The sequence below is a fragment of the Erinaceus europaeus genome, chromosome X (genome assembly GCF_950295315.1).
Source record: "Erinaceus europaeus chromosome X, mEriEur2.1, whole genome shotgun sequence".
NCBI classification, from domain to species: Eukaryota; Metazoa; Chordata; class Mammalia; order Eulipotyphla; family Erinaceidae; genus Erinaceus; species Erinaceus europaeus.
In genome coordinates, this window is record NC_080185.1 from 5241229 (window position 1) to 5267257 (window position 26029).

General features: G+C 46.8%; 1 protein-coding gene across 7 annotated transcripts in view; it reads right to left on the reverse strand.

The window, feature by feature from the left end:
* MTM1 (myotubularin 1) overlaps positions 1-25628 on the reverse strand; it is a 114945-nt gene extending 89317 nt beyond the window's left edge. For 2 of the 7 annotated variants that reach the window (XM_060183552.1, XM_007530487.3), the window contains exon 1: positions 25556-25607. Coding sequence is in view for 2 of the 7 variants with exons in the window: in XM_016191463.2 (XP_016046949.2) it covers positions 25350-25423 (74 nt within the window). In the remaining 5 variants the exon portion in view is untranslated. Of the gene's footprint in view, positions 1-7061; positions 7261-25349; positions 25493-25555 lie in introns of those variants that run through there. The other 5 variants (XM_060183550.1, XM_060183551.1, XM_016191463.2 and 2 more) reach the window with 5 other exon arrangements.
* Positions 25629-26029: the final 401 nt, after the last annotated feature.

A 26029-nucleotide genomic window follows, 5' to 3' on the forward strand; every position in this document is an offset into this window, starting at 1 on the left:
TGATAACCATGGCGGCAATAACATTTTTTTAAAAGCCCAATGGTGAGGAGAAATAGATGAAGATGGGGGTAGCCACCAGGATGACGAAGCGAGGACATGGCCAGGTAAGGACAATCAGAGAAGGTGAAGCCCGCCAGGCTTACCTGCCAGGACTCAGCTCTCCCACAGCATGGCTGGGGGTCACCAAAGAGTTACTGATCAAGTGCAGAACACCCCACACTGATATATGTCTCAGTGGGGTGAGCTTGTATACTGTCCTCCAGAACCCAGAGCAGTGGAAGTAGGGGTGACTACTGAGACTTAACCAGGAACCATTAGGGGAAAACGAAATCCTTCTGTATAGAAAGGGATATTCAACCTGAAAAACAAACATCTGAAACTACAAGGGGTAGCACAACCTAAGATTAGAAGGAAAATTTGGAAAAGATTAAAGAATGATAGCCCTATTTATTTTCTTTGGGAAATGAGAAGGTGGGGTCACAGAACCTTGGTGGTGGGTGTAGTGTGGCACTACACTGTTAGCTTTAAACACTGTAACCTGTGGTGGGGGCCCTGATCCCTACATGCAGGGGGGAGCTCTACGCACAGTGAAGCAGTTCTGCAGGTGTCTCTCTCTGTCTAGTTCTCCCTCCTCTTCAACTTCTCTGTCCCATCAAACAAATAAATGAATGAGTGAATAAACAAAATGTTGAAAAATGAAAAATTGCAAAGAAAAAAATGAGGACAAAAAAGAATGATAATCTTTTAATAGAATAGAATGAATTCGATTTTTGAACAGATTAGTACAGTGGGCTTTGCAAAGTGTTTTAGCCCCAAGCTCAAATCATAGCCAAGTCACCCAGAGTTCCAGAAATGTCTTGAAATGATGCTGATAACTCAATATTTGGGGTTGGGGAGCTGGGATATAGCACACCTAGTTGAGCACACATATTACCCAGCACAAGAATGTGGGTTCAAGTCCCACATTCAGGGGGGAAGCTTCACAAGTGAAGTAGGGCTGCAGGTGCCTTTCTTTCTTTCTCCCTTTCTTTCTTTTTTCTTTTTTTTTTTTCCTCCTCCAGGGTTATTGCTGGGCTCGGTGCCTGCACCATGAATCCACTGTTCCTGGAGGCCATTTTTCCCCACTTTTGTTGCCCTTGTTGTAGCTTCGTTGTGGTTATTATTATTGCCCTTGTTGACGCAATTCGTTGTTGGATAGGACAGAGAGAAATGGAGAGAGGAGGGAAAGACAGAGAAGGGGAGAGAAAGATAGACACCTGCAGACCTGCTTCACCGCCTGTGAAGCGACTCCCCTGCAGGTGGGGAGCCGGGGGCTCGAACCGGGATCCTTACGCCGGTCCCTGCGCTTTGCACCACATGCGCTTAACCCACTGCGCCACCGCCCGACCCCCTCTTTCTCCCTTTCTATCTCCCCCTCCTCTCTCAAATTCTCTGTCCTATCAAATAAATAATATTTTAAAAATATTTGAGGGGGGAGCTAGGCGGTGGCGCAGTGGGTTAAGTGCACATGGCGCAAAGCGCAAGGACCGGCGTAAGGATCCTGGTTCAAGCCCCCGGCTCCCCACCTGCAGGAGAGTCGCTTCGCAAGCAGTGAAGCAGGTCTGCAGGTGTCTGTCTTTCTCTCCTCCTGTCTTCCCCTCTTCTCTCCATTTCTCTCTGTCCTATCCAACAACAATGACCGCTATAACAACAATAACAACCATAACAAAGGCAACACCAAGGGCAACAAAATGGGAAAAAATAGCCTCCAGGAGCAGTGGATTCGTAGTGCTGGCACCAAGCCCCAGCAATAACCCTGGAAGCAAATATATATATATATATATATATATATATATATATATATATATTTGAGGGGGGACACTCTTTTCCAGCAGTACCAGAAATGAAGACTTTTCAGAGACTAGACACAATACTGACAACATTTTGATAAGAACTCTATGTCTTTGTGCAAACATTACAAGACAGTCAAGAGCATGTCAGAAAGGTGGCATGAACATCAGCTCTGCTCGCACCCTCCTATTCCTGTTCATTAGCCAGAGAAGGCAGATACATCTTCCTGTTTTCTTTCAGATTCATTTTTTTAGGTTTCAATTGAAAAATGAACTAAATGCGGGGCCATGCGGTGGTGCATCCAGTAGAGCACACAAGTTACCATGAGCAAGCTCCAGGGTTCAAGGTCTTGGTCCCCACCTTCAGGGCGGTGGGGCAAACTTGACACACAGTGAAGCAGTTCTACAGGTGTCTCTCCCTGTCTACTTCTCCCTCCTCTTCAATTTTTCTCTGTCCTACCAAATAAATAAATGAATGAGTGAATAAACAAAATGTTGAAAACTAAATGAAATGTAACAGAAATGCCCTCTTCCCCCAATTTTCTATCCCCTTAGAGATACAGTGTACACGCTACACAGCCCCACCTGGTCACGTCTATAAATGCCTGACTCTGAGAATAAGCGCTGAGCTGTATCCTACCCCCCTACACACACACCCACACACACCCACCCGCCTCATTACCCCAGAGAGAAGCCTCACACTCAGCAGAAATCACTCCTGGCTCCCCAGAATCCCCAGAATCCCATCCCAAGTTAGTGCGAATTTGCTGCTAGCACTTTGGACTGACTCCCTTTTAGCAGCTCCTGGAGAATTACGAAGTGCCATCTTCCTAGCCAGTCACTCTACTGGGGCCACCCCAGAGGGGGACCAAGGACAGATCAGAGAAAACCCAGGGGCTAGGTCTCCTGAGTCAGTTCCAAGAAGAGATGTAGGCAAGCCTCTCTGCGGAGAGGGTCCCACTGATGCTGAGAGGGGACAGAAGCTGAGCAGCAGGCTGACCCGGTGGCTTCCTGGTTGACCTTGGGCAGGCTGTTGCACTTGGCTGGCTCCGGTGGCTATTATCTCTTTTCCACTTGGTCATGCTCGGGCAAAAAGAACACAGAAGCACACATTGAGGGCCCTGCTCCATTCGTTAACAAACAATATGCTTTTTTATTTTCAATGATGAAAGGATAATTACTGAAAGCAGAAACCGTGGTCCATTCTTCTACAAACTAGTACTGAGCCTCCAAGTAGCAGAGAGAAAGTGAAGCACTACAGGAAGAGCACACACGGCCAGTGTGACCTTGTTAGAAAGCTTCTCTTTCAAAGGGGCCTGCAAAGTATGTCTGAGATAGGAGCTGGGTATGCCATGCGGTACTGTGTAGAATGTTCGAGAAGGAGAGCCAGACCTGGGGCTATGGAACTACAGGCCTGGCAAGTCTCTCTATGTCCTCAGAATGCCAACATCAGTTTCAATATAGCTCAATAGTTGACACTATAATGAATTTAAAAAAATATTTATTTACTTATTCCCTTTTTTTGCCCTTGTTGTTTCTTATTGTTGTAGTTATTGTTGTTGTTATTGATGTCATTGTTGTTGGATAGGACAGAGAGAAATGGAGAGAGGGGGAGAGAAAGATAGACACCTGCAGACCTGCTTCACCACCTGCGAAGCGACTCCACTGCAGGTGGGGAGCCGGGGGCTTGAACCGGGATCCTTATGCCGGTCCTTGCACTTTGTGCCACCTGCACTTAACCCACTAAGCTACCACCCGACTCCCCACTATAATGAATTTTACCAAAGTCAGCTACCCTTTTAGTTACTGGCCATTTGAATCCAAATGCCTAATGAGCAAGCTTTAAGTCTTTTGCTTAATGATCTACTTTTTGAAATAAATACACTTTGTTATTAAAGTTGTTAGAAAGGCCATGATACATTTTTGTATAGAAAACTATAGGAGAAAAATACACCTCGACTTTTCTGATAACCCAACTTCGATTTTATTTATATGTTCAGATAGAGACAGAGAAGACAGAGAGAGAGTGAAAGAGACCGCAGCACTGAAGCTCTCTGCAGTGTAGCAGAAGCTGGGCTCACACCTGGGTCATGCACACAGCAAAGCAGTGCATTATCCCGGGGAGCTCTTTCAATGGCCCAATGCACTGATTTATTCTGTAGTCCCAGGGACTGAATTCAGAATTTCTTGCATGTATTGGGTGCCCTGCTCCAGTTTCTATTCTTGATTGTCATTTGAAAGAGACACCATATCACCACTTCAGCAGACATGGAGCTCAGTCAGTCAGTGTGGTGGTGTTCTGTGTGGTGCTGGGGCTCCACACAGGGTCTCACACATAAGAAACACGGCTCTCTACATGCGGAACTACCTCCTATCTCTAGTCCTTTATTTATTTATTTATTTATTTATTCCCTTTTGTTGCCCTATATTGTTTTTCTGATGTAGTAATTATTACTGATGTCGTTGTTGTTGGATAGGACAGAGAGAAATGGAGAGAGGAGGGCAGTACAGAGAGGGGGAGAGAAAGATAGACACCTGCAGACCTGCTTCACCGCTTGTGAATCGACACCCCTGCAGGTGGGGAGCCAGGGGCTCAAACCGGGATCCTTATGCCGATCCTTGCGCTTTGTACCACCTGCGCTTAACCCGCTGTACTACCGCCCGACTCCCTTTTTTTTACATTTTTTTTTCCCAGAGCACTGCTTAACTCTGCTTTATGGTGGAGCAGGAGATTAAATTTGGGATTTAGGAGCCACAGGTATGAAAGCCTTTTTGGATGACCAACATGCTGTCTTTGCCCCAACTCCGCTAGGGCTCATTTTTCCCCTAATGCCTTAAATAACAACAACAGAAGCAACAAGTTTGGACAACTTTGGCTTTCAGATGAAGACAGAATTCCCTGACGTAGGATGTAGGCTCAACACTGGGATCTAACATCTCTTTCTTCTATATTTATGGGGGGGTGATGGTTTATAGTACAGTTGCAGACATACGGGTAGATTTTCTCATCTCCCCATAATAGACTTTCACATCCAGCATAGGTCCATTTCCACCATCATGCACCAGGAACCCAGAGCCACCCTTTTCCCCCCTTCCCCCCGCAAATCTCATTATGGAGAAGGGGTGCAGGAAAGCAGAGTGAGCAAATGCAGATCTGGGGGTTTCTATCGCAAAGTCACTTCCCTGGCTGCAATAAAACCCAAACTTAAAAGTCACTCAGTAGATAGTCAGGTGTGTTCATTCTGGCTACTTAGAAAGCCAGAGAATCAGTTGTTTGCCCAGGGGCTAAGCAGTGGCACACCTGGTTGAGTGCACACGTTCCCATGCACAAGGACCCAGGTTCAAGGCCTTGGTCCTCCATCTACAGGAGTAAAGCTACCTCACTGGTGAAGTAGTGCTGCAGGTCAATCTCTCTCTCTCTCTCTCTCTCCCCCTCCCTGGTGAAGTAGTGCTGCAGGCCTCTCTTTCTCTCTCTCTCCCCCTCTCTCTCTCTCTCTCTGTTTCCCCCTCCTTTCGATTCCTGTCCCTATACAAAGCATACATAAAATCATTAAAATAAAAATATATATATATGCTTATAGAAGGGGGATGATGTTCACATCCCAGCCACTTTGAGACCAGGGTCGCTCTCAATCTGACCTGCACATATGCTCAACCAGGTAACAGTGCAAAATGAGTCACCAAAAGTAAGAGCAGACTTCCTTCGACTCGGCTTATGAATATGTATGTGTACTTTACACATAGTACTCAGACAAAAGTTGATATACTTCATATTCATACATTTTCCTTTGAGGAAGGGCCCAAAGAGAAAATATTTCCAGTTTCGTCCTTGTGTTGCTCCACTAATGCAGCCATAGAGGAGAGTGGCTGAGTGGTGGCACACCTGGTTGAACACACGTGTTACCATAGGCAAGGACACTGGTTCAAGCCCCTGGTCTCCACTTGCAGGGGTGAAGCTTTACTAGCAGTGAAACAATATTTAGGTGTCTCTTTCCCTCTCTAGCTCTCCCTTTCTTCTCAGTTTCTTTGTCTCTATCCAAAATAAACAATATAATAAAACAATCTAAAAATATTAAAAAGAAGAAAAAAAAGGAATTGTTGTGTGTCAACAAGACTCTCTCTCCAGGGTCTGGGTGGTGGTGCACCTGACAGAAAGCATACATTACAGTGTGCAAGTCCCCAGGTTCAAGCCCCTGGGCTCTACCTGCAGAGGGGAAGCTTCATGTGGCATCCCTTTCTCTCTCTCTCTCTCTCTCTCTCTCTCTCTCTTTCTCCCTCTCCCTCTCTCTTGCTCTACCCCTATATTCCTATCTCCCTACCTCCCCTTATCTCTCAATTTCTGTTCGTACCCAATAAAAATAAATAAGATAAATATTTTTTAACAGATCAGAATGTACTTGCTTATATTCCTTTAAATAATGCAAAGGCCTTTGGTTAGATGCAGCCATTTAGACCTATTGGCCAATGCTTTGGAATCCTTTTTACCACTGCTCAGTGCTGGATCTGAGCTGATCCACCCAACCTGCTACGAGGTCCCTTCATGACAAATGGCACATCTTCAAGACAGCTGATTGGCCTTGGAGAGCTAAGCCAGGGCCACAGTGTAGGACAACTTACACATGCTTTACAAACTGAAACCAGCATGTTAACTCTTAGAAAAGTCAATGACCATCAGGTTCACTTGTTTTTTTTTAATATATGAAGGCCACCAAGCCATGACACCACACAAGTTTAAACAGACCATCCAATCCACCAATGGTTGTTGTGACAGTCAAATACCTACCAGTAAACAGAGTTTTAAAAATAGGAGCAGGATCAAGTTCCTCACTTCCCTGCCAATTCCAAAACTCCAGAACGCAGCCAAGCTGCTCTAAGACAAAAGCATGTTTTGTGGAACAAGTTTCCCCTGTAAGAACGAGCTCCCCCAAAGATATCTGTAGCACATCAGAAAAAAGCACCTCCTTGAGCAAAAGCTGAAATGGTTAACTGCAGAAGGTGAACAACCAACATGCCCACAGTCCTAACCCTGGTAGTTGAGAAGGTGTCCATTCACAGCATCTCCTGGCTCTTCAAAGACGTCCTTAGCTCTGAGCGGAGGACCCCCCCAAGGCAAGCCCAGGCACTGAGTATTTCAGACAAAAAACATCTCCCCAAGTGAAACTGCTGGTGGTGGAAAAGGAACCAGAAAGAACTCGAGAGCCGATGTAGACAGAAGAGGCTGGAGATGCTAGCCTGTGTGTGGACCGGTTCCTCCAGGTGCTTTCACTGGGAGAAGCAGGAGTTGTGTTGGCACCGGGTCCTCATGTACCTGCTTCCAAACCCAGGGAGCTTTCCTACCTCCCCAGGAAAGCACATGCACAGGTGCACATACCTCACTCTTCCATATGCTTATCTCACTTCTTGTGGTGTTTCGTACTTCTCCATGGACATTCTTTTTTAAAAAAATAAAAAGATTTACATGTTGATTGATTAATGAGACTAAGAGACAGAGCCAAAGAGAAGATCATCCGGACACAGGCAGTGCTGGGGATCAAACTTGTGGCCTTGGGTGTGCAAGTCCTGTGCTCTACCACTGAGTCAATTCCTCAGCACACACCCGGACATTCAGTGTTTGTGTTAGGTCACAACGCCCAAGTGGCAGGGGCTACGGTTCATAGCGTTGCTCAAGTGGCACCTCGACAAAGCAGTGTGGGGACTCAGTGAACAAATGACTATGAATGTATGAATATGGCGTCACCTCATTTATCTCTACTGACAGTGGAAAAGTTAGTCATTGGCCATAAAACATCGTTCAACCTCCCTCATCAGGGTTTAGTTTTGTCAACAACCCCCTTAAATGACTTTCTAATCTTCTGCATTGGCACATAGCCTTAAATCATCCACTGACTGTAAGTGTCTTTTGACTCTGACATACGTGGACGTGTGAGGCATCCTTCTGTCCCCTGCTTTCCTCACACAGCACCCTGGTAAGGGTCATAGTGCACGGTCTCCACTAGTTCCGAGAAATGCATGCAATGATAGAGTCTATAGGGCCCTCCAACAAGACACAGTCTGTCATTGACTTAATGTTGTTGAAGCAACGTACGACTGGACCACTGAATGTCACTGGCACTGCTGCACAGTAGTACAATGTCCATCCTCTGTCTTCCAATCTCTTCTCAGAGGCTGTTGGAACTAGTTCCCGGTACCAACACTGCAAGTGGTGCTGGGATGGACACTCCTGTAAATCTCTCCTACTTTGGGTACACATATGTAAGACAGACAACGAGATTTTTGTGGGAGGTTTTCCCCTCACCTTTGACCCTGCATAAACACACTGAGAAATCTGGATTATCCACAGAAGATGGAGAATGGGAGAAAAGAGTAGGCAAGCCAACCACCCTGAGGTGACATGACACTGTCAGCAGTAGTTCAAGAGGCAAGGGGACAGACACTAAGTGATGTATGTGCACTACTTGAGTTTCCTGGGGTCTCTGTAAAAAGGGACCACTACTTGGATGGTTGAGAAAAGATACTTCTTCTCTCCCACCTGCAGTCCTGCTTCACCACTCATGAAGCTTTCCTCTTGCAGGATGGGACTGGGGGCTTGAACCCAGGTCCTTGCATAGTGTAACGTGTGCTCAACCACTTTGAGCCACTGCCTAGGCCTGTTTGCTTGTTTTTTACCAGAGCGTTGTTCAGCTCTGACTTATTGCCTTATGGTGGTGCTGGGAATTAACTGGAATCTCAGGCATGACAATATTTTTTTGCATAACCACCGTGTTGTCTCCCAGGCCTCATATGAATTCTTTCTCAGGATGACCCAAGAACCCCCTAAAAGTAGCCACTTTGTTACATTATCACTCTTAGTTTTACACAGATAAAAATGTCATTACAGTGAAATAAACTTCCACTTCAATTTTTAAAAAGCAATCAAGAAATATATACTGGGCAACTACTCTGGAAGATTAAAAAAAACAGAGATAGGTCTTCAAGGAATTGTCTTGGAGTGATGAATGAAAATAATACAAGTTAATAGACAAGTAAAGGCAGGGCCAGAGAAGTGAATAAGATGAACAGATAGATAGATAGATAGATAGATAGATAGATAGATAGACAGACAGACAGACAAACAGACAGACAGAGTCAACCCATTTCTGTGACCTTGGGAGAACTACAGTGGGGACACACAGACTCTGGTGATAGGAATGGTGTGGAACTATACCCCTGTTAACTTATAACTTTGTGAATCATTAATAAAAAGCTGAAATTAAGAAAAAATAATACAAGTCAAACCAAAATAAAGACAATGGAACGGTGTGAAGTAAAAAGCAGGAAAGATTATAATGCAGGTAGCACCAGTGCAGACCCTCTACTCAGTGCATGTGACCACACTACCATTTACTGCTCCCCAAGATGAACTCACTCAGTCCCTGCAGGCAACTCCCATGACTGTGTTCATGACAGCACACCCCTCCCCAAAGAGGAAGGCTACACAGCATGCCCACTGAGACCTGTGGATGGAAGAATCCAAACCCAGTCAGTCTGGTCCTCTTACCTGTTGACAGATGTCCACTCCCAGTGGGTTCTCCAGCATATAAATAAACTAGAACATGACATGCATGCCTTCTTCCACAGATGAATCAAAACAACTGAGGCCGGGTGGTGGCACACCCAGTTGGTGGCACACTCAGTTGAACACATATGTTACAATGTACAAGGACCCAGGTTCAAGCCCCTACTCCCCACCTATAGGAGGGAAGCTTTATGAGCAGTGAAGCAGTGTGCAGGTATCTTTCTTTCTCTCCTTCTCTCATCTCCCCTTCCCCTCTCAATTTCACTCTGACTATATCAAATTAATAAATATTTTAAAAAGAACTAAAGGCTCATTGGAATATCACATCCATGAAAAAAAAATCTGCTGGTCACAAAAATTCACTCTACCCTTCCTTTTATGTTTTTTTAAATACTATTTTTTATTTAATGATAGCCAAAGAGAGAGAGAATGAGAGAGCAAATCAGAGTATCACTCTCGTTTGTGGGGTTCTGGGGACCAATCCCAGGACCTCAAGGATGCCAGTCCTGTGCTCCACCTGCCAATCACTTTCCTGGCTGCCAGTTCTCAAAGAAGACTAAGCAAGGGAGTCGGGCTGTAGCGCAGCGGGTTAAGCGCAGGTGGCGCAAAGCACAAGGACCGGCATAAGGATCCCGGTTCGAACCCCGGCTCCCCACTTGCAGGGGAGTCGCTTCACAGGCGGTGAAGCAGGTCTGCAGGTGTCTGTCTTTCTCTCCCCCTCTCTGTCTTCCCCTCCTCTCTCCATTTCTCTCTGTCCTATCCAACAATGACAACAACAATAATAACTACAACAATAAAAACAACAAGGGCAACAAAGGGAATAAATAAAATAAAATAAATTTAAACAATTAAAAAAAAGAGGACTAAGCAAATGCCCCAAATTCAAGTCTATAAGGCACTGAGCCACTACATCCCACTGCAATCCTACTTTAAGTCACAGAAGAGTTCTTTCAAAATATAGTCAACAGAGGCAGGGAGACAGCATAGTGGTCATGCAAACAACTTTCAGGCATGAGGCTCTGAGCTCCCAGGTTCAATCCCCAGCACCACTATAAGCCAGAGCTGAGCAGGGTTTTGGGGAGAAAAAAAATAAACTACAGTCAAGAAAATGAATAGCTGGAGGCCAGGGGGTGGCGCACTTGGTTAAGCACATATATTATAGTGTACAAGGATCGAGGTTCAAGCCCCTGGTCCCCACCTGCAGGGAGAAAGCTTCACAAGTGGTGAAGCAAGGCTGTAGATGTCTCTGTCTCTTTCTTTCTCTATCTCCCCCTCTCCTCTCAATTTGTCTTTCTGTCCAACAATATATACATATTGGACATTATATATATTCATATAATATATATACATAATATATAATAAAATGGATATTGACATCCCTCAAGGACAAAAGAAGACTAAACACTGAATGAGGGACAGCTTAGATGCTATGAGAACTTGTCATCAGGTCACTGGAGCAAATTCAACTAAGCAAACACACCCATCCATAGTTTATAGTTGCACAATTTGTAATAGTCAAAATACGGAAGCAACCTAAGTGTTCAACAACAGATGAGTGGCTAAGAAAATTGTGGTATATACACATAATAGAATACTACCCAGCTATTAAAAATGATGAAGTAACTTTCTTCACCTCATCTTGGATGGAGCTTGAAGGAATCATGTTAAGTGAAATCAGCCAGAAAGAGAAGGATAAATATGAGATGATCTCACTCATGAGCAGAACTTCAGAAACAAGAACAGAAGGAGAAACCCAAAGTCAAACTTGGACTGGTTGGTTGTATTACAGCAAAGTAAAGGACTCTGGGGAAGAAGGACAGGGGGCACGCGGGGGGGGAGGTTGTCTCAGGACCTGTGCATGATGGTAGAAAAGGACCTAAGCTGGAGGTGAAAGTGTTTTGCAGACACCTATCATGGTGAGATGGGGAATTATACCCAGGTATCAACAACTGTACGTAAGTCATTAACCTCTCCATAAAAACAAATAAACAAACAAATAAAACTGTATGACATTTCTCAAGCAGCCCCTTCTGTCAGTGTGAGCACTTAGCTCAGACAGGCAGAGAACTGTGCAGAGGACACTCCAGTAATTGTTTGGAAACTCCTGCAGAGTCTAAAGCATTAGACAGCATCTTATGAATTTATTTCATCCCACTTTTTTCAGAGAAAAACAATGCTTCCCATAGCATGAGAGCCCACTCTTGATACTGAAGAGGGATTTACACAGAGATGATTTTGCTCAAGAGCCAAATGCCAGATGCCACTCACCCAAGACTTCACACCATTGATGGCAACTGTGAAGATGTGCCTTCTGACAACACCAGCCCTGCGCATCAATCAATATGTCCTCAACACGGTGACATTGAAGTTGGGGTGGGGGAGGAAAAACTAAACAGTGAAAAAGGAAAAAGAAAAAGAAAAAAGAAAAAAGAAAAAAGAGAAGGTGGCCTGGGCTCTGAAGGCAAAGATTAGGACCTTATTCCAGTACTGGATTCTGATGAGTTTCCACTCATGCCTGTCCCATAAGAAGACAAAAGGACTGGGCTCTATTTGCAAATGCAGCACTAGGGCATGAATTCAAGGCCTCGTGTGTGCTTGACCACATTGAGCATTTCTTGGGGCCATTTGTAAAAATTTATTTAGAGACGAACAGAGATGAGAGATACAGCACCATTCCACCATCTATGTAGCTCCCCCACTGACCCACCCATCCACAGTGCTGACATTGGTGCTTCCATGAACCCAGGCTCTAACCAGGGCCTCATGCGTGGCACACTATCTCCTGGCCCTTGGAAACTTTTCTTTTGCTGCTGTTTACGTCACACATACATGCCCACATGTCATATTCTCATTCTCTTCCCCCCCCCATTTAGAATTTGTCATTATTAGCAAGGAGGAACTTTTAGTAGATATAGAAGGAATAATCTTAAGGAAAAATAAAATAGGAAAGAAAGTCTTGAAAATAAAGAGGAACTAAAATCAGGGTTAAAAGAGTGGCAAAAAGAAGACTGAAAGAGTAGGGTTAATAGCATAATGGTTCTGCTAAAAGACTCTCATACCTGAGGCACCACAGTCTAAGGTTTAATCCCCTGCACCACCATAAGCCAGAGCTGAACAGTGTTCTGTGGCGCGTGCATGCGTGCGTGCGTGTGTGCATGTGTATCTTATTCAAATAAAACAAATAATATATATATATTAGAAAAAATATGGTAAAATTCCAGCACCATAACAACAAGGCACAAGAATCTGACACAGAGACTATTTAGGGTTTTTGAAGGAGTGACACATGGCACTCCACAGAATAATGGAAGGAGCCCCCAAGAAGCTCTACACTGACTGCCAAGACATGGAGGAAATCTGAGTAGTGGTGACTGCTAGTGAGAAATAAATGTGTTGACATATTGGTGACACATGCTATCTGATGTGACCACATCTGAGACACAGATTCTACAAACATAATTCAACACGAAATCACCATCTAATCACCACAACCTCACAGCAAATCAGAAGCTGCCAAGGGTACTCAGGAAAAGCCTATAGCTAACATCATTCTCAGAGGAGGAGGATCAGATGTGTTCCCTCCACTGGGGAAGAAGAAGGGTGGATATTCTAAGAGGTACAGGGCAGAATGTTTAGCAGTAAGTTAACAAGGAAAGAGAAAAAAATCAAAGGCATAAGATACTCGGAGAAGGGATCAGGTGGTGGCACATCCACTATAGCACACGTGTTACCATGAGCAAGGATCCCGGTTCAAGCCCCTATGAGTGGTGAAGTAATGCTGCAGATGTCTCTATCTTATCCTTCCCTCTCAATTTCTCTCTGTTTCTACCCAAATAAAAAAAGTTGTTGGAAGAAGGAAGTAAAACGGTTTGCAGACATCATGCTGGTATATGGAAAATGGTCCTAAGGATACTGCAGGAAAACTTTACAAGTACTAAGTAAACTCTTTTGGTATGCTTCTAAATTCTGCTTATAAGACCTTCTGTTCTGATCATCACATTAGGTTCGCTTGTATTACTTACGCTGTGGTCTATTTACATAGTCATTGTTTTCATTGGTTTAATCCCCACTGGTTCCAGCGCTTTTTCCTTCTCCCTACCCCCTATCCTACGTACTTCCTCCTCCTGACACTTCCGCCTCAGGAGATTATATATAGGACAGGATTGTGATTAGAGCTACCCAGATCACACTGCATTCCCGCTCAGTAAAGACTGAACTGCGTTCCCAGCTCAGCCATGAGTCCCTGGTCGTCTCTCTCCCGCCCGCGCCGCCCGCGAAGCTAGTCTGGCAAAACTCAATAAGGTTGCAAGGTTCCAAGGTAAGCATAAAACTGCACCTGTATTATCCATGAAAAACAAAGCACTGAGCATACAACTAATATTCGTGACACAAGAGGAAATACTTTGGGAGACATACATAAGACTCATACCCTGGAGAGCACAAGCCCCCTCTCAAAGGGAAACAGGTCCAAGTGCATGTAGAAAGAAATCCTAAGGGGTCAGGCAGTGATGCACCCAGCTGAGTGAACACATCGCCATGCTCAAAGACTCAGGTTCAAGCCCCCAGTCCCCATGTGGTGAAGCAGTGTTAAAGATCTCTCTTTTTCTCTCTCTCTCTCTGTCAACCCATTCGATTCTCAATTTCTCTTTCTCTCTGTCTTATCAAACAAACAAAGCTTAAGGAATTTTTTAAAAGAAATAAATCTTAAAAGGCTTCTTGTTAAGAAATGGATATTGGTCTATGGTTTCAATGCAGTCCCTGGTCAAGATACGATGGGCTTTGTTATATAGGTGGATGATTCTAAAATTAGTATGGGAAGGTAGATGGCCAAGATTAGGCAAAATAAGTCTCAAGGTGAGGGGAGGGGGAGGATACTTTATTTCCAAACTGACTAGAAGGCTTTGGGAATGGAGACTTGTGTGAAGATCCATAGAACAGCAGAGTCCAGGACACAAGTTCTTTTTATTTTTCTTTATAAAAAGGAAACACTGACAAAAACCATAGGATAAGAGAGGTACAACTCCACACAATTCCCACCACCAGAACTCCGTATCCCATCCCCTCCCCTGATAGCTTTCCTATTCTTTTTTTAAATATTTATTTAATTTATTTATTCCCTTTTGTTGCCCTTGTTGTTTTATTGTTGTAGTTATTATTGTTGTTGTCATTGTTGGATAGGACAGAGAGAAATGGAGAGAGGAGGGGAAGACAGAGAGGAGGAGAGAAAGATAGACACCTGCAGACCTGCTTCACCACCTGTGAAGCGACTCCCCTGCAGGTGGGAAGCCGGGGTTCGAACCGGGATCCTTATGCTGGTCCTTGTGCTTTGCACCACCTGCGCTTAACCCGCTGCGCTACAGCCCGACTCCCGCTTTCCTATTCTTTATCCCTCTGGGAGTATGGACCCAGGATCATTATGGGGTGCAGAAGGTGGAAGGTCTGGCTTCTGTAATCGGTTCTCTGCTGAACATGGGCATTGGCAGGTCGATCCATACTCCCAGCCTGCAGGACACAAGTTCTAACCACAGTCAGCTGATCTCCAGCAAAGGTGATAAGAGACCTGACAGGAAAGGAGAGGTTCAATCCCCAACACCACCATCAGCCAGAGCTAAGTAGTACTCTGGTGTCTCTCTCTCTGCATATATATTCCTGCCTCCTCTTTCTGCATTTCTCTCATTAAAATGATTTTTTAATAAATAAATAAATAGAGAAAAAAAGTGTTGCTTTGCCAAAGGCACAGTGGAGAGAATAAAAGGACAAGCTGGTGTGGGAGAAGGAGCCTGCAGATCCCTTAATAGATAAAGACCTTGTATCCAAAAACCGTAAGGACTCTTAAAACCTCAGAGGGCTGGGTTGTAGCGCACCTAGTTAAGTGCACATTACAATGCACAAGGACCCAGATTCAAGCTCTCAGTCCCCACCTACAGGAAGAAAGCTTCACAAGTGGTGAAGCAGTGCTGCGGGTGTCTCTCTGTCTCTCCCTCTTTTGTAATGCTTTTATTGTTATTTTATATATTTTTATTTTTTAAATCTATTTATTTATTTATTATTGGATAGAGACAGAGAGTAATTAAGAGGGGGGTGGAGATAGAGAGGGAAAAAAACAAAGAGACACCTGCAGCCTTGTTTCACCAGTTGTGAAGTTTCCCTCCTGCGGCTAGGGATCAGGGACTTGAACCTGGGTCCTCGTACACTTATGAGGTAATGTGAGCACTTAACCAGGTGCACCACTACCTCGCCCCTTCCCTCTCACTTTCTATCTCTCCCTTCCTCTGTCTGTTTCTGGCTGTTTCTATCCAGTAAATAAAGATTATAAAAAATTAAGAACACTTACTCAGGACAGACAGTTCAATAAAAAGCAGGTGACGCTTCACAGAAGACAGGTGAGTCACCTCCTGTGGTCAGCAGGGTTATGCTGGCAGAAACCACAGGGGAGGGTATCACACAGCCTGTGGTCATGACCCATCAGGGCACACGAACAGGAGGCAAGAGGACAAACCCCATATGGAGAAACAGATGCGGGTAAGGAACCTGGTTTATGCCAAAGGCTATTTGGGGGTTTATGACATCATCCACAGGCCACACATACTGATCAACTAAAAGATGAGTGTCAAATGCTGCTAGGAGAAAAAGCTCCGAGGAGCCATCTGGTGAAACAACCTGTTCAAAGTGCACATTACCATCAGCAAGCACCTGGGTTCAGGCCTCTGGTCTCCACACAGCGAGGGAAGCCTTTTGAGTGGTGAAGCCGTGTTGCAGTTGTCTCTCTCTCCCTATGTCCACCTCCCCTCTCAAGTTCTCTCTCTATCTAATAAATAAATTAATTAAATACAGTAAAAAAGAAGAAGAAAGAAACAATATGACCAAAGCTCCACTTGCCTTGGCAGTGCCAGAGCAAATGATTTTTCAGGCCACTGATCGCTCCAGAGCTGTTATAAAGGACAAATAGGGGGGGTCAAGCAGCGGCGGCACAACTGGCTGAGCACATATTATCATGCCCGCAATCAAGCCCACCTGCAGGGGGAAAGCTTCACCAGCAGTGAAGCAGTGCTGCAGGTGTTTTTCTCTCCCTCTTCCCTCTCAACTTCTCTGTCTCTAGTATCTAAAGAAAAAAATGTTAAATCACATTTGAAAAAGGACAAATGGAAGTATAAAACTGAAAAACTATACACAGTTTCTACACACAAAAAAGTAATCAAAAAGCGATGTGAGGAAGGCCAGGCAGTGATGCTGCCAGTCTCTCCTCTTTCTCTCTCTCCTTCTCCCCCTCTCCCTCCCTCCCTGCCTTCCTCTATCTCCCCCTCCCCTCTCAATTTCTATCTGTCCTATCACATAAAAATAGAAAGAAAGAAAACAAGGAAAAAATGGTCGGTGGAAGCAGTGGATTCAGTGCCAGTACTGAGCCCTAGTAATAACCCTGGTGACACTAAAAATGTAAATCAATCAATTAATCATCAAATAACTGCAGCAATGAGTAAGGCTGTGAATCCACACCAGCCACAACAATGAGGCAAGTGATACAAAGACAGGTGGGAAAATTGCCCACTGCGATGAGGCTTAAAGAGGGCAAAATGGGCTGGAGAAACACAGCTTGCTGGGTGTTTGTCTTGCCGTGTGTGCAGCCCGGGCCTGGTACTGTGGCATCTCTCCCTCCCTGTCTGGCTGGTTACAGATCTGAATGAAAAAGTCAGCCACGAGTGGTGGAACTGTGCATGTTCAAAGCACAAGGGCGGGGGGGGGGGATCTCCATTAAGGTAGAAAGGAGAGACTACTGGAGAGTGTGGAGATAGCATAATGGTTCTGCTAAAGATTCTCATGCCTAAGGCATGAAAGGTCTCAGGTTCAATCCCCATTACCACCATCAGTCAGAGCTGGGCAGGTGCTGTCTTTCTCTCTGTCTTTCTTTTTTTTTCCCATTTTTTTTTACTCTGATTTTTTTTTTTTGGGGGGGGGAATTAATGTTTTACATTCAACAGTAAGTACAATGGTTTGTACATGCATAACATTCCCCAGTTTCTTGTTTGTTTGCTTTTTAATTTTATTTATTTATTTATTTATTTATTGGATAAAGACATAAGGACATCAAGAGGGAAGGAAGGGGTAGAGAGGGTGAGAGACACGTGCAGCCCTGCTTCACCTCTTGTGACGCTTTCCCCTTGCAGGTGGGGACCAGGGGGCTTGAACCTGGGTCTTTACACATTGTAACATATGCGCTCAACTAGGGGTGCCACCACTGGTCCCAGTTACTCTGTCTCTCTTATTAGAATAAAATAAAAAGAAAGGGGGGACTGTAGAATGCTGATAGAAGTCCCTCCCACTGATGTCCCCAACCAAACGCAGGTCCTGAGCCTCATCCGGACCTCCTGACACAGCCTCCAGATGGGCAGCCTGGGGATGGGCAAAGGGAAGGTCACCAGGTGCCTCAATGTGGCTGGCTACTCCAAGCCAAATGCCAGACCCTTTCCTCATGGGCCCCTGCAAGGTGATCGCTGGCAGAGAGGATGGCTCTAGACCAGCTCAGACCCATGGAGTTCAACTCTGGCTCCCCCAGAATGCCCTGTCCAGGTGCCACCGAGCACATGGGAAGAGTGCTCCAACCACAGGCTGCCTCTTGACCTGCACGGGGGGGTGGGGGTGGGGGTGTGGGGACCAACACTCCCCAGACTACATCTATCTCCTTGGCAGCAGGAATTTCAAGCTCCCCAAGTGATTATAGGGGCAGCCAGCATGATAAAGCACTGGTCCAAACTACTGTGGGTTTAGGGACTCTGTACCCGCACCCCAAAGGCCAACAAGGACATATTCCTTGAGGTCTCTGAAGATCCACTCAAGAAAGAAGCACACATGACACACAAATACCAAAGCTGATTTCTGAGCCCTACTTCTCCAACTGTTCCAGAGAGAAGACCTTGCTCACATGAGCGCTGTTATAGACTCTGCCAAGGGCTTGTCACAGGAACCTCACTCCGGTTATACAGCCTGTGGCTGGGGCTGGGGCCCAATGGCCTTCCTACCTGAGCTGTCTACCCTGTGGGCAACTGGGCCATGCCACAGGCCTGGGGGAATACAAACCGAGCCCAGAGGACAGTGTGAACCCTCCCTGATTTCAGCCAGGCAGCTCTGGAACACAGGACATGGGGCTTGTCCAATCCCTGGCGCACTGACTATGTGACTGTGAAATGTACCACCTGGGTGTAATGTGAAGGCAGCATACACCAGTCTCCAGGACTTGGTGGAAAAAATAAAGTATGGTGGGGGGCTGGGTGGAAGCACACTCAGTTAAGCACACATATTACCATGCACAAGAATCCAGGTTCTAGCCCCCACTCCCCAATTGCAGGGAGGGTGCTTCACAAGTGGAGAAGCAGGTCTGTATCTCTCTCTCTCTCTCTCTCTCTCTCTCTCTCTCTCTGCCTCCTAGGTTATTGCTGGGGCCCCAGTGCCTGCACTATGAATCCACTGCTCCTGTGGTCACTATTTATTTATTGGATTTATGTATTGGATAGAAAAGAGAAATATTGAGAGCAGAGAGAGACAGAAATAGAGAGGGAGAGAGAGAGGGAGAGAGAAAGATACACACCTGTAGACCTGCTTCACTGCTTGTGAAATGACCCCCCCACAGGTGGGGAGCTAGGGGCTTGAACTGGGATTCTTGTGCAGATCCCTGCATTTCATACTATGTGTGCTTAACCTGGTGCACCACCACCCAGCCCCCCTCTCTCTCCCTATCACTACCACCTCTCAATTTCTTTTTGTCCTGCCAAATAAAAATTTAAAAATAGAAAGAAAAAAACTGGAAAAAAATGGCCACCAGGAGCTGTGGATTTATAGCGGCAGCACTGAGCCCCACTGATAACCCTAGTGGCAAAAATAAATAAATATTAAAAGTAATAAAATATAAGGCTGGGCAGTGTCGGACTCGGTTGAGTGCACGCTTTACCAGGCACAAGGACATAACTTCAAGAACCCACTCCCCACCTGCAGGGAGGACCCTTCATAGCGGTGAAGCAGGTCTGCAGGTATCTATCTCTCTCTCCCTTTCTATCTCCCCCTCCTCTCTCAAGTTCTTTCTGTCCTGTCAATAAAATGGGGGGGGGTGGCCACCAAGAGCAGTGGATTCATAGTGCTGGCACCGAGCCCCATAAATAAAGCACAGAGGCTGCCAGTATGTATATTTTTCTTTTAAATATTTTATTTATTTATTTATTTAGGATAGAGACAGAGAAATTGAGAGGGAACAGCTAGTGAGAGAGACCAGAAGCACTGCTTCACCATTTACAAAGCTTTACTCCTGCAAGTGGGGGCCAGAGGCTCGACCGTAGGTTCTTACACACTGTAATTTATGCTCTCAACCATGTGCACCACTGCCTGGCCCTCTGACATTATGTTTCCAAGGGACAGCGTTCTCTCCAAGGATCCAAGACAGGGTGTGACCTGCCCCTTAGACCAGCCTTCAGGATTTATTGAAATGCAGGTGTCTGCAGAGGTGTGTGTGGGGGGGTGGAGGGCATCTCTGTAGATCTGGGTGGGGCATAAGACACTGCATTCCTTTCTGGGGCATTCCTTCTGGGGCATCCAGTCCATCTCTATCAACAACGAAGAACATCTGGGTGGATGTGAGGGGACCGTTCTGAGAAAGGTTGTCTTCCTGAAGTGGTAATGACAGAAAGACGAAGCTGCCTACTGGGATACATTCAGCCTAGACTTCCAGAAATAAGCTGCCCAGCTGTGTGTGTGTCGGGGGAGAGGCGGTGTAGGATTCTCCCTTTCCCTCCCAGGCAAGTGCAAAGAGCACACAGGAACTAGGGAGCGCAAGTGGGGTGTTGATTGGGAGAGGCCACAGTGTCAAAGGCAGCACCAGCACTGGCAGGCCGGAAGTCAGCACCTGAACAAACAGCCCAACAGTAGATGCGGGGTCCAACTGTAGATGCAGGGTCTGGCATGGCACAGGCCTCTTCACCTGTCCTTACCTCAGAGCACAGCAGGGCCCTTCAAGTGGCACCAGCCAGTGTTAAAGGAGCCGTCCTGTGGCCCATCCAGTCCTGGCGTGGCAGCCCGCCTGCTTGGACAGGTACTATCAGCTCCCCGGCTTTCATCTCCAGGAAGCTCAAGGAGCTGATACCAACATGTTACAATTATCAGGAGCTGGAGGTAGGGCAGGGCTGCGCAGGCAGGGCTGGCAGGTAGGGATGTGGGTGGGATGAACTACAAACTAGGAACTTTTAGTCTTACTTTCCAGTGCTGCCCTTGAACTTCCTAACTCCTGCCCCACTACCAAACTATCAAGGAGCTAAGCAAAAAGGAAACACATCAAGACTCAAATGGCAAACGCCAAGAGTTGGAAATAAACAGCAGGGAAGCTGTGTGTGGACTTGCAGAATGTTCTTGGTCACTCACTCACTGGCCCTGGAGAGATGCTTGGTGTGAAGAGCAGTTAGCTCTGGGTATCCAGTGGAATTTACAGGTATGAACGAATCAAAGCAACCTTCCTCTATGCTCCTTTGTTGAGTTCAAGTTCAATAAGCTGAATGTCTACTGTGCAGTAAGGCACAGGGAGGACTTCACATGCCCAGAAGATATCTGCGCACTCAGGACCCTCTATCATGGGACTGGAAGATGAAAAATAAATTAGCACTGACATACACAGGTATTCCTGTCAAATGAATGATATCAGAAAAACAGGAAAGGGGATAAAGAATAGGGAAGCTATCAAGGGAGAGGACGGGATACAGAGTTCTGGAGGTGGGAATTGTGTGGAATTGTACCCCTCTTATCCTATGGTCTTGTCAATATTTCCACTCTATAAATAAAAAAATATATAAAAAATTTAAAAAGAAATACAGGAAAAGGGGAGTCGGGCGGTAGCACAGTGGATTAAGTGCACATGGCACTAAGTTCAAAGACTGGCATAAGGATCCCGATTTGAGTCCCTGGCTCCCCACCTGCAGGGGAGTCGCTTCACAGGCGGTGAAGCAGGTCTGCAGGTGTCTTTCTCTCCCCCTCTCTGTCTTTCCCTACTTTCTCCACTTCTCTCTGTCCTAACAACGTTGACCCCAATAACAACAACAATAATAACTGCAACAACAATAAAAAAGGTAACAAAAAGAGGAAAATAAAGGAGAAAGAAATACAGGAAAAGTTCTTATGATGTAATGAAGACAAATATGTGAGATGCATTTATATAACTGTCAATTCAGGGACATGGAATACTGAAGAACTTGTGGAGTCTTATCAAGATATTGAGAAGTTGGGCGGGGGTAGATAGCATAATGGTTATACAAACAGACTCTCAAGCCTGTGGCTCTGTCAAGTCCCAGGTTCAATTCCCGCACCACCATAAGCCAGAGCTGAGCAGTGCTCTGGTTAAAAAAAAAAAAAAGATATTGAGAAGTAAATCCAAGTCACGAGAATGTAGCACTCAAGACACGGTCCCCTCAAGCCCCTAGATTTGGGGAGCAGGGAAGATGGGGTGGGGGTGGGGAGGCAGCACATTCTTGAGTTGCACTGAGGAGTGAAGGAAAGGTATAGCTGAGAAAGAGACAGAAAGACTTCCATTCTGTAACAAGGCAGAGAGCAGCAGCTGAGTCCCCGGATATGGGGGATACTTTGGCTAGACCAGTGAGTGCTGGTCTCAGGGACTGTCATTGTCCAGTGACAACTCAGCAGGTGGGCCAATGGCTTCACTAGCCATGAGGAGAAGTGATGTGTCCAGTATTCCAAGGTGGGCAGTGCTGGGAATGAACTCAGCTTCCAGAAACCCAAAGCAGAAAGCTGTCCAGCACCTCACATAGACAAAAGCTTGTAGACACTGGCTGTTCTATGGGCAGCAGCAGAAAGCAAACCTCGGTGCAGGATGCCAAAGAGCTACAGAGATGCCAGCCACATCCTTAAAGAGAGACAGACAGATAGACAAAGAGAGAGAGAGAGATGAGGCAAGTACTCAGGGCTCGCTACAGAAGCAGACATTGTAAGCGTTGAGGATGAAAGCCCAAGCTCCCAGGAAGGGTGAGGAGTGGGCCTCTGCTGTCACTGTGTGAACAAAGCAGAGGATCTGGAAAAAACAAAACAAAACAAAACAAAACAAAAAAAGAGTCCAGAGCCGCAAACTATGGCTTTGAGTCATTTCTGCATCCCAGCAGCAAGGGGAGTTCATTTTTCCCACAACTGAAAAAACAAGAGTTGAGAATGCAATGCAGAGATAAGTCTGGAAAATTAGGCTTTCTGAACCTCCTAGGACATGGGCACGGTTTCTGGGTCTCAGTCTCTCTCTCTCTCTCTCTCATTATTTTTTATAGAGACAGTGAAAAAGACCATGGCACTGAAGCTTCCTTCAATGCAGCAGGGACCAGTCTCGAACCTGGGATGCATACAGGGCAAAGCAGCACACTGTGCTCTTTATTTAAAATAAAGAAATGGAAGCTCTGTGAAGTCCAAGTCAGCACAAGTGGACCTATCCTGAGTGCCTACTAAGTGTAAGGCATAAAGCCCAGCACCTTGCAGAGACTGCTGCTTGGCCATGCTGACAACCCTTCGTGGGATGTGCCTTCACGATTCCTGTCCACCCCACGCATCAGGCAACTGAGGCACAGAGAGAAGTAACTTGTCCCAAGACATAGAGATCTGGGTCAGGGTTCCAAACTCCCATGCGGGCTCAGCACCTACAAGCAAATGACAGCACTGCCTCCTCCCTCCCCAGCTGCCAAAAAGGAATAATGAACCAAGAAACTGCCTAATGGAGAAAGCAGAACTTCAAAGAGGTCAGCAATACGAAGGGGGAATTACTGAAGAAATCATGAAAACAGCCTCTCTCACTCACTTAGAAAGTGGGAAACCTTGAGAACTCACAAGAGGCACTGCCTTTGAAAGCCTTTGGCCACTGGCTAGAAAGGCCTCCTGCAAAGCAAAGCCGCGAGGAGCCTTGGCTTCTCTCCTGCTTTTGGAACCATCAATAGAAGCTAGAACCACATGTTCTTTCAGTGGTTTTTCAAGGAACTGCATTTTGTTCAGCCTCCTTTCACTTTGGAACAAAGGATGGGAGGGGGGTTATTTTGGGTAATTTTAATCGCTTTTCAGAACCTGCAGAAATGAAAATGTTTTTTGGGAAGCCACTGCGCATGCAAATATGGCAGAAGTGAAAAGGCCCTGAGCAGATAGATGGATGGGAGCCACTTGATCTGTGCTTTCCTTCCTGACAAGTTGGGTGCTTTCTTTGAGGTCATTTCAAACTGGACTGGCTGCCTTGCAGACCACACAGAGCACAGCGACTGTGGGTCACATCAGATGGCTGGTTCCCAACACAAACCAGCATGCAGGGACAGAGCCCCTTCTGGAAAGCAGTTGGCAGGAGCCTGACCAAGGTGACAACAAACCTCCCTCGCTGTTGGAAACCACTTCCACTCTGCATGTGTGTGTGTGGGGGGAGGGGCGGAGGCACAGGTCAGAATGAGGCTGGCCTGAGCTTAGCCAAGAGACACTGGCTGTAGAAATATAGAACAAACTCCAGACAGATGGACTTTGGGATCTGATAGTTGGTGTAGTGGGGGAGCAGATGACAGTGGGAATGTCCCAGGCACTCTCAATCTGCCTGCCAGACTGCCAGCCATGGATTTCTGAGCTGTTTCTCCTCACAGAGCTCAGGTCTATCGGAGAATGCAGCAGAGTGGATCTTACTGCCCGTTTCCCTGCACATAGCTAAGGCAAGAAGCTCATCAGTTGGTCTGTCTCCACCCAGTGCTGGAGGAGCACAGCGGGCACACGATGGGCAAGCAGGGTTCAGTGAATGAATGACACCATTTACAAGCTGATAAACTAAAGACAGAACTCGAAGGAGACAATCAGACTCCAAAAGTCAAAGTAAGCACTCAACTCTCAAGTACCCACGGAGGCATGATGGATCTCAAGGGGAGATCTGGTTTTATGAAAGAGTCAAAAGTCATCCTGAGTCAAATCTGGTACTCATGGAAGTGGTCACACCTCCCATCTGAAAGCAAAGCGCCAAACCTGACTGACGTTCGCTAGGCAATCTGGTACCTGTGAAAAGTCAAAATGGTCTTAAGAATTGTACAGCTAAAGTACTGGCTCAGTCTCTAGAGTACTTTACAACTTTACAAGGGACCAAACTAAGCTGTGGTTTAAAAGAAAAAAGGGGGGAAATGACCCAGGCTAGGCAGTCACAAAAATACCCGCAGAAACAAGACTAGGGAGAGTAGCACTGCCATGATGTTGCCTGAAGCCTGGGCCGCTTTTGTTAACGTCTCCGGGCCTTAGTTTCCCCACCATGGAAACAAATGTACTCTATGAATTTCAAGGTCTCGGTCAATTGTAATGTGCCAAGATTCCATCCTGGTGAAGGTCTACTGTGTCCGTTTCCAAAGCAGTCACAATCCACTCTGCCTCGTCCTCTGCTCGCGTCTAGGACGCCCATATGTAATTTCTCTGCAGCAGACTCATTTCATATTTGCTTAGGCACAAACTAAAATTAGTTTTCACTTCCTGAGTGCAGAAGACTGCGAAGGGAGGCAACCCGGCCAAGGGCGCTTGCTCATGCCTGTGCAGACTTCCGACTGCGTATCAGGGAACTAACCGTTCGGTCTCACATCTTCCCTCAACAGTTGCAAAAGCAGCTCGACCTCCCAAGCGTGAGAGCGAACCCCTGGTCGGAGTGCCCATGACCGCTCCGTCACCAGTCCCGGCTGCGGCCACTGCGCAGCGCCCGCGGGGGATGCGGCGGCGCCCACCCCGCGCCAGAGGGCAGGGCGAGGACCAGCCGCGGAGCGTCGCTGGGGAGGCAGGGCGGCTGCCTGGCCGCGATCACCAGTCCGGGACCGGGAAGCAAAGTCCTGGCAGCGGCAGCGACACCCCCACCTTGGCGCCCCCAGGCCGCCAACCCCCATTCCCGTGCCGACCTTCGCCCGCCGCCGACCCTGGGACTCTGGGTGGGAAGGACAGAGGGAAGCCCAAGGCACCTGCTGGCTGCTCCCCGGCCTCGGTCCTGTCCAGTGGGGACAGCGAATGCGCTTCGGCTAGCTCCCTCGCCCATTCCGGCGGGGGTGCGAAGTCCTCAGCGGGACCCGCCGGCCCAGGGAGTCCCAACTTTCTCCTGGTCGACCCCCCACCACGGGGACCCACAGCGCCCAGCTCGGTGCCAGGCCTGCCGCGAGCGCGCACTCACCTCGAGCTCCGGGCGCCACCGCGGTTGCCAGGCTGCTCCGCTCTGGGAGGGGGGGGGCCGCTCCGCCCCCTCCAGGCCCCGCCCCTTGGACCCGCCCCGCCCCCAGGCCTCCGCCCGCCGCCCTCCTCCGCGCGCTGATTGGTCAGTTGTATCACATGACGGGCGTGAACGGGCGGAAAGCGGCCAGGGAGCGCCTCTTAGGGGGCGGACTTCAAGCCGAGTAGGCTGCTGGGAAAGAATCTAGGAAGCACGCAGCCTGGGAGGCTTCTGGGAGTTGTAGTTCTAGAGGCGTGGCCACAGACGAGTTGGGCCAATAGGGCAGTCCTCTCCAATAGGGAGTAGGCACAGAACGGAGGCCACTGGAAAGAGTAGTTCCAGGAGTCTATTTTTCTTCCAGAAATGGGCAGTTTGAAGGGTAAACTTGTCTAGATCAAACTTTAGTAGATGTCACTACATCGAGCTTTCACTAGGTAC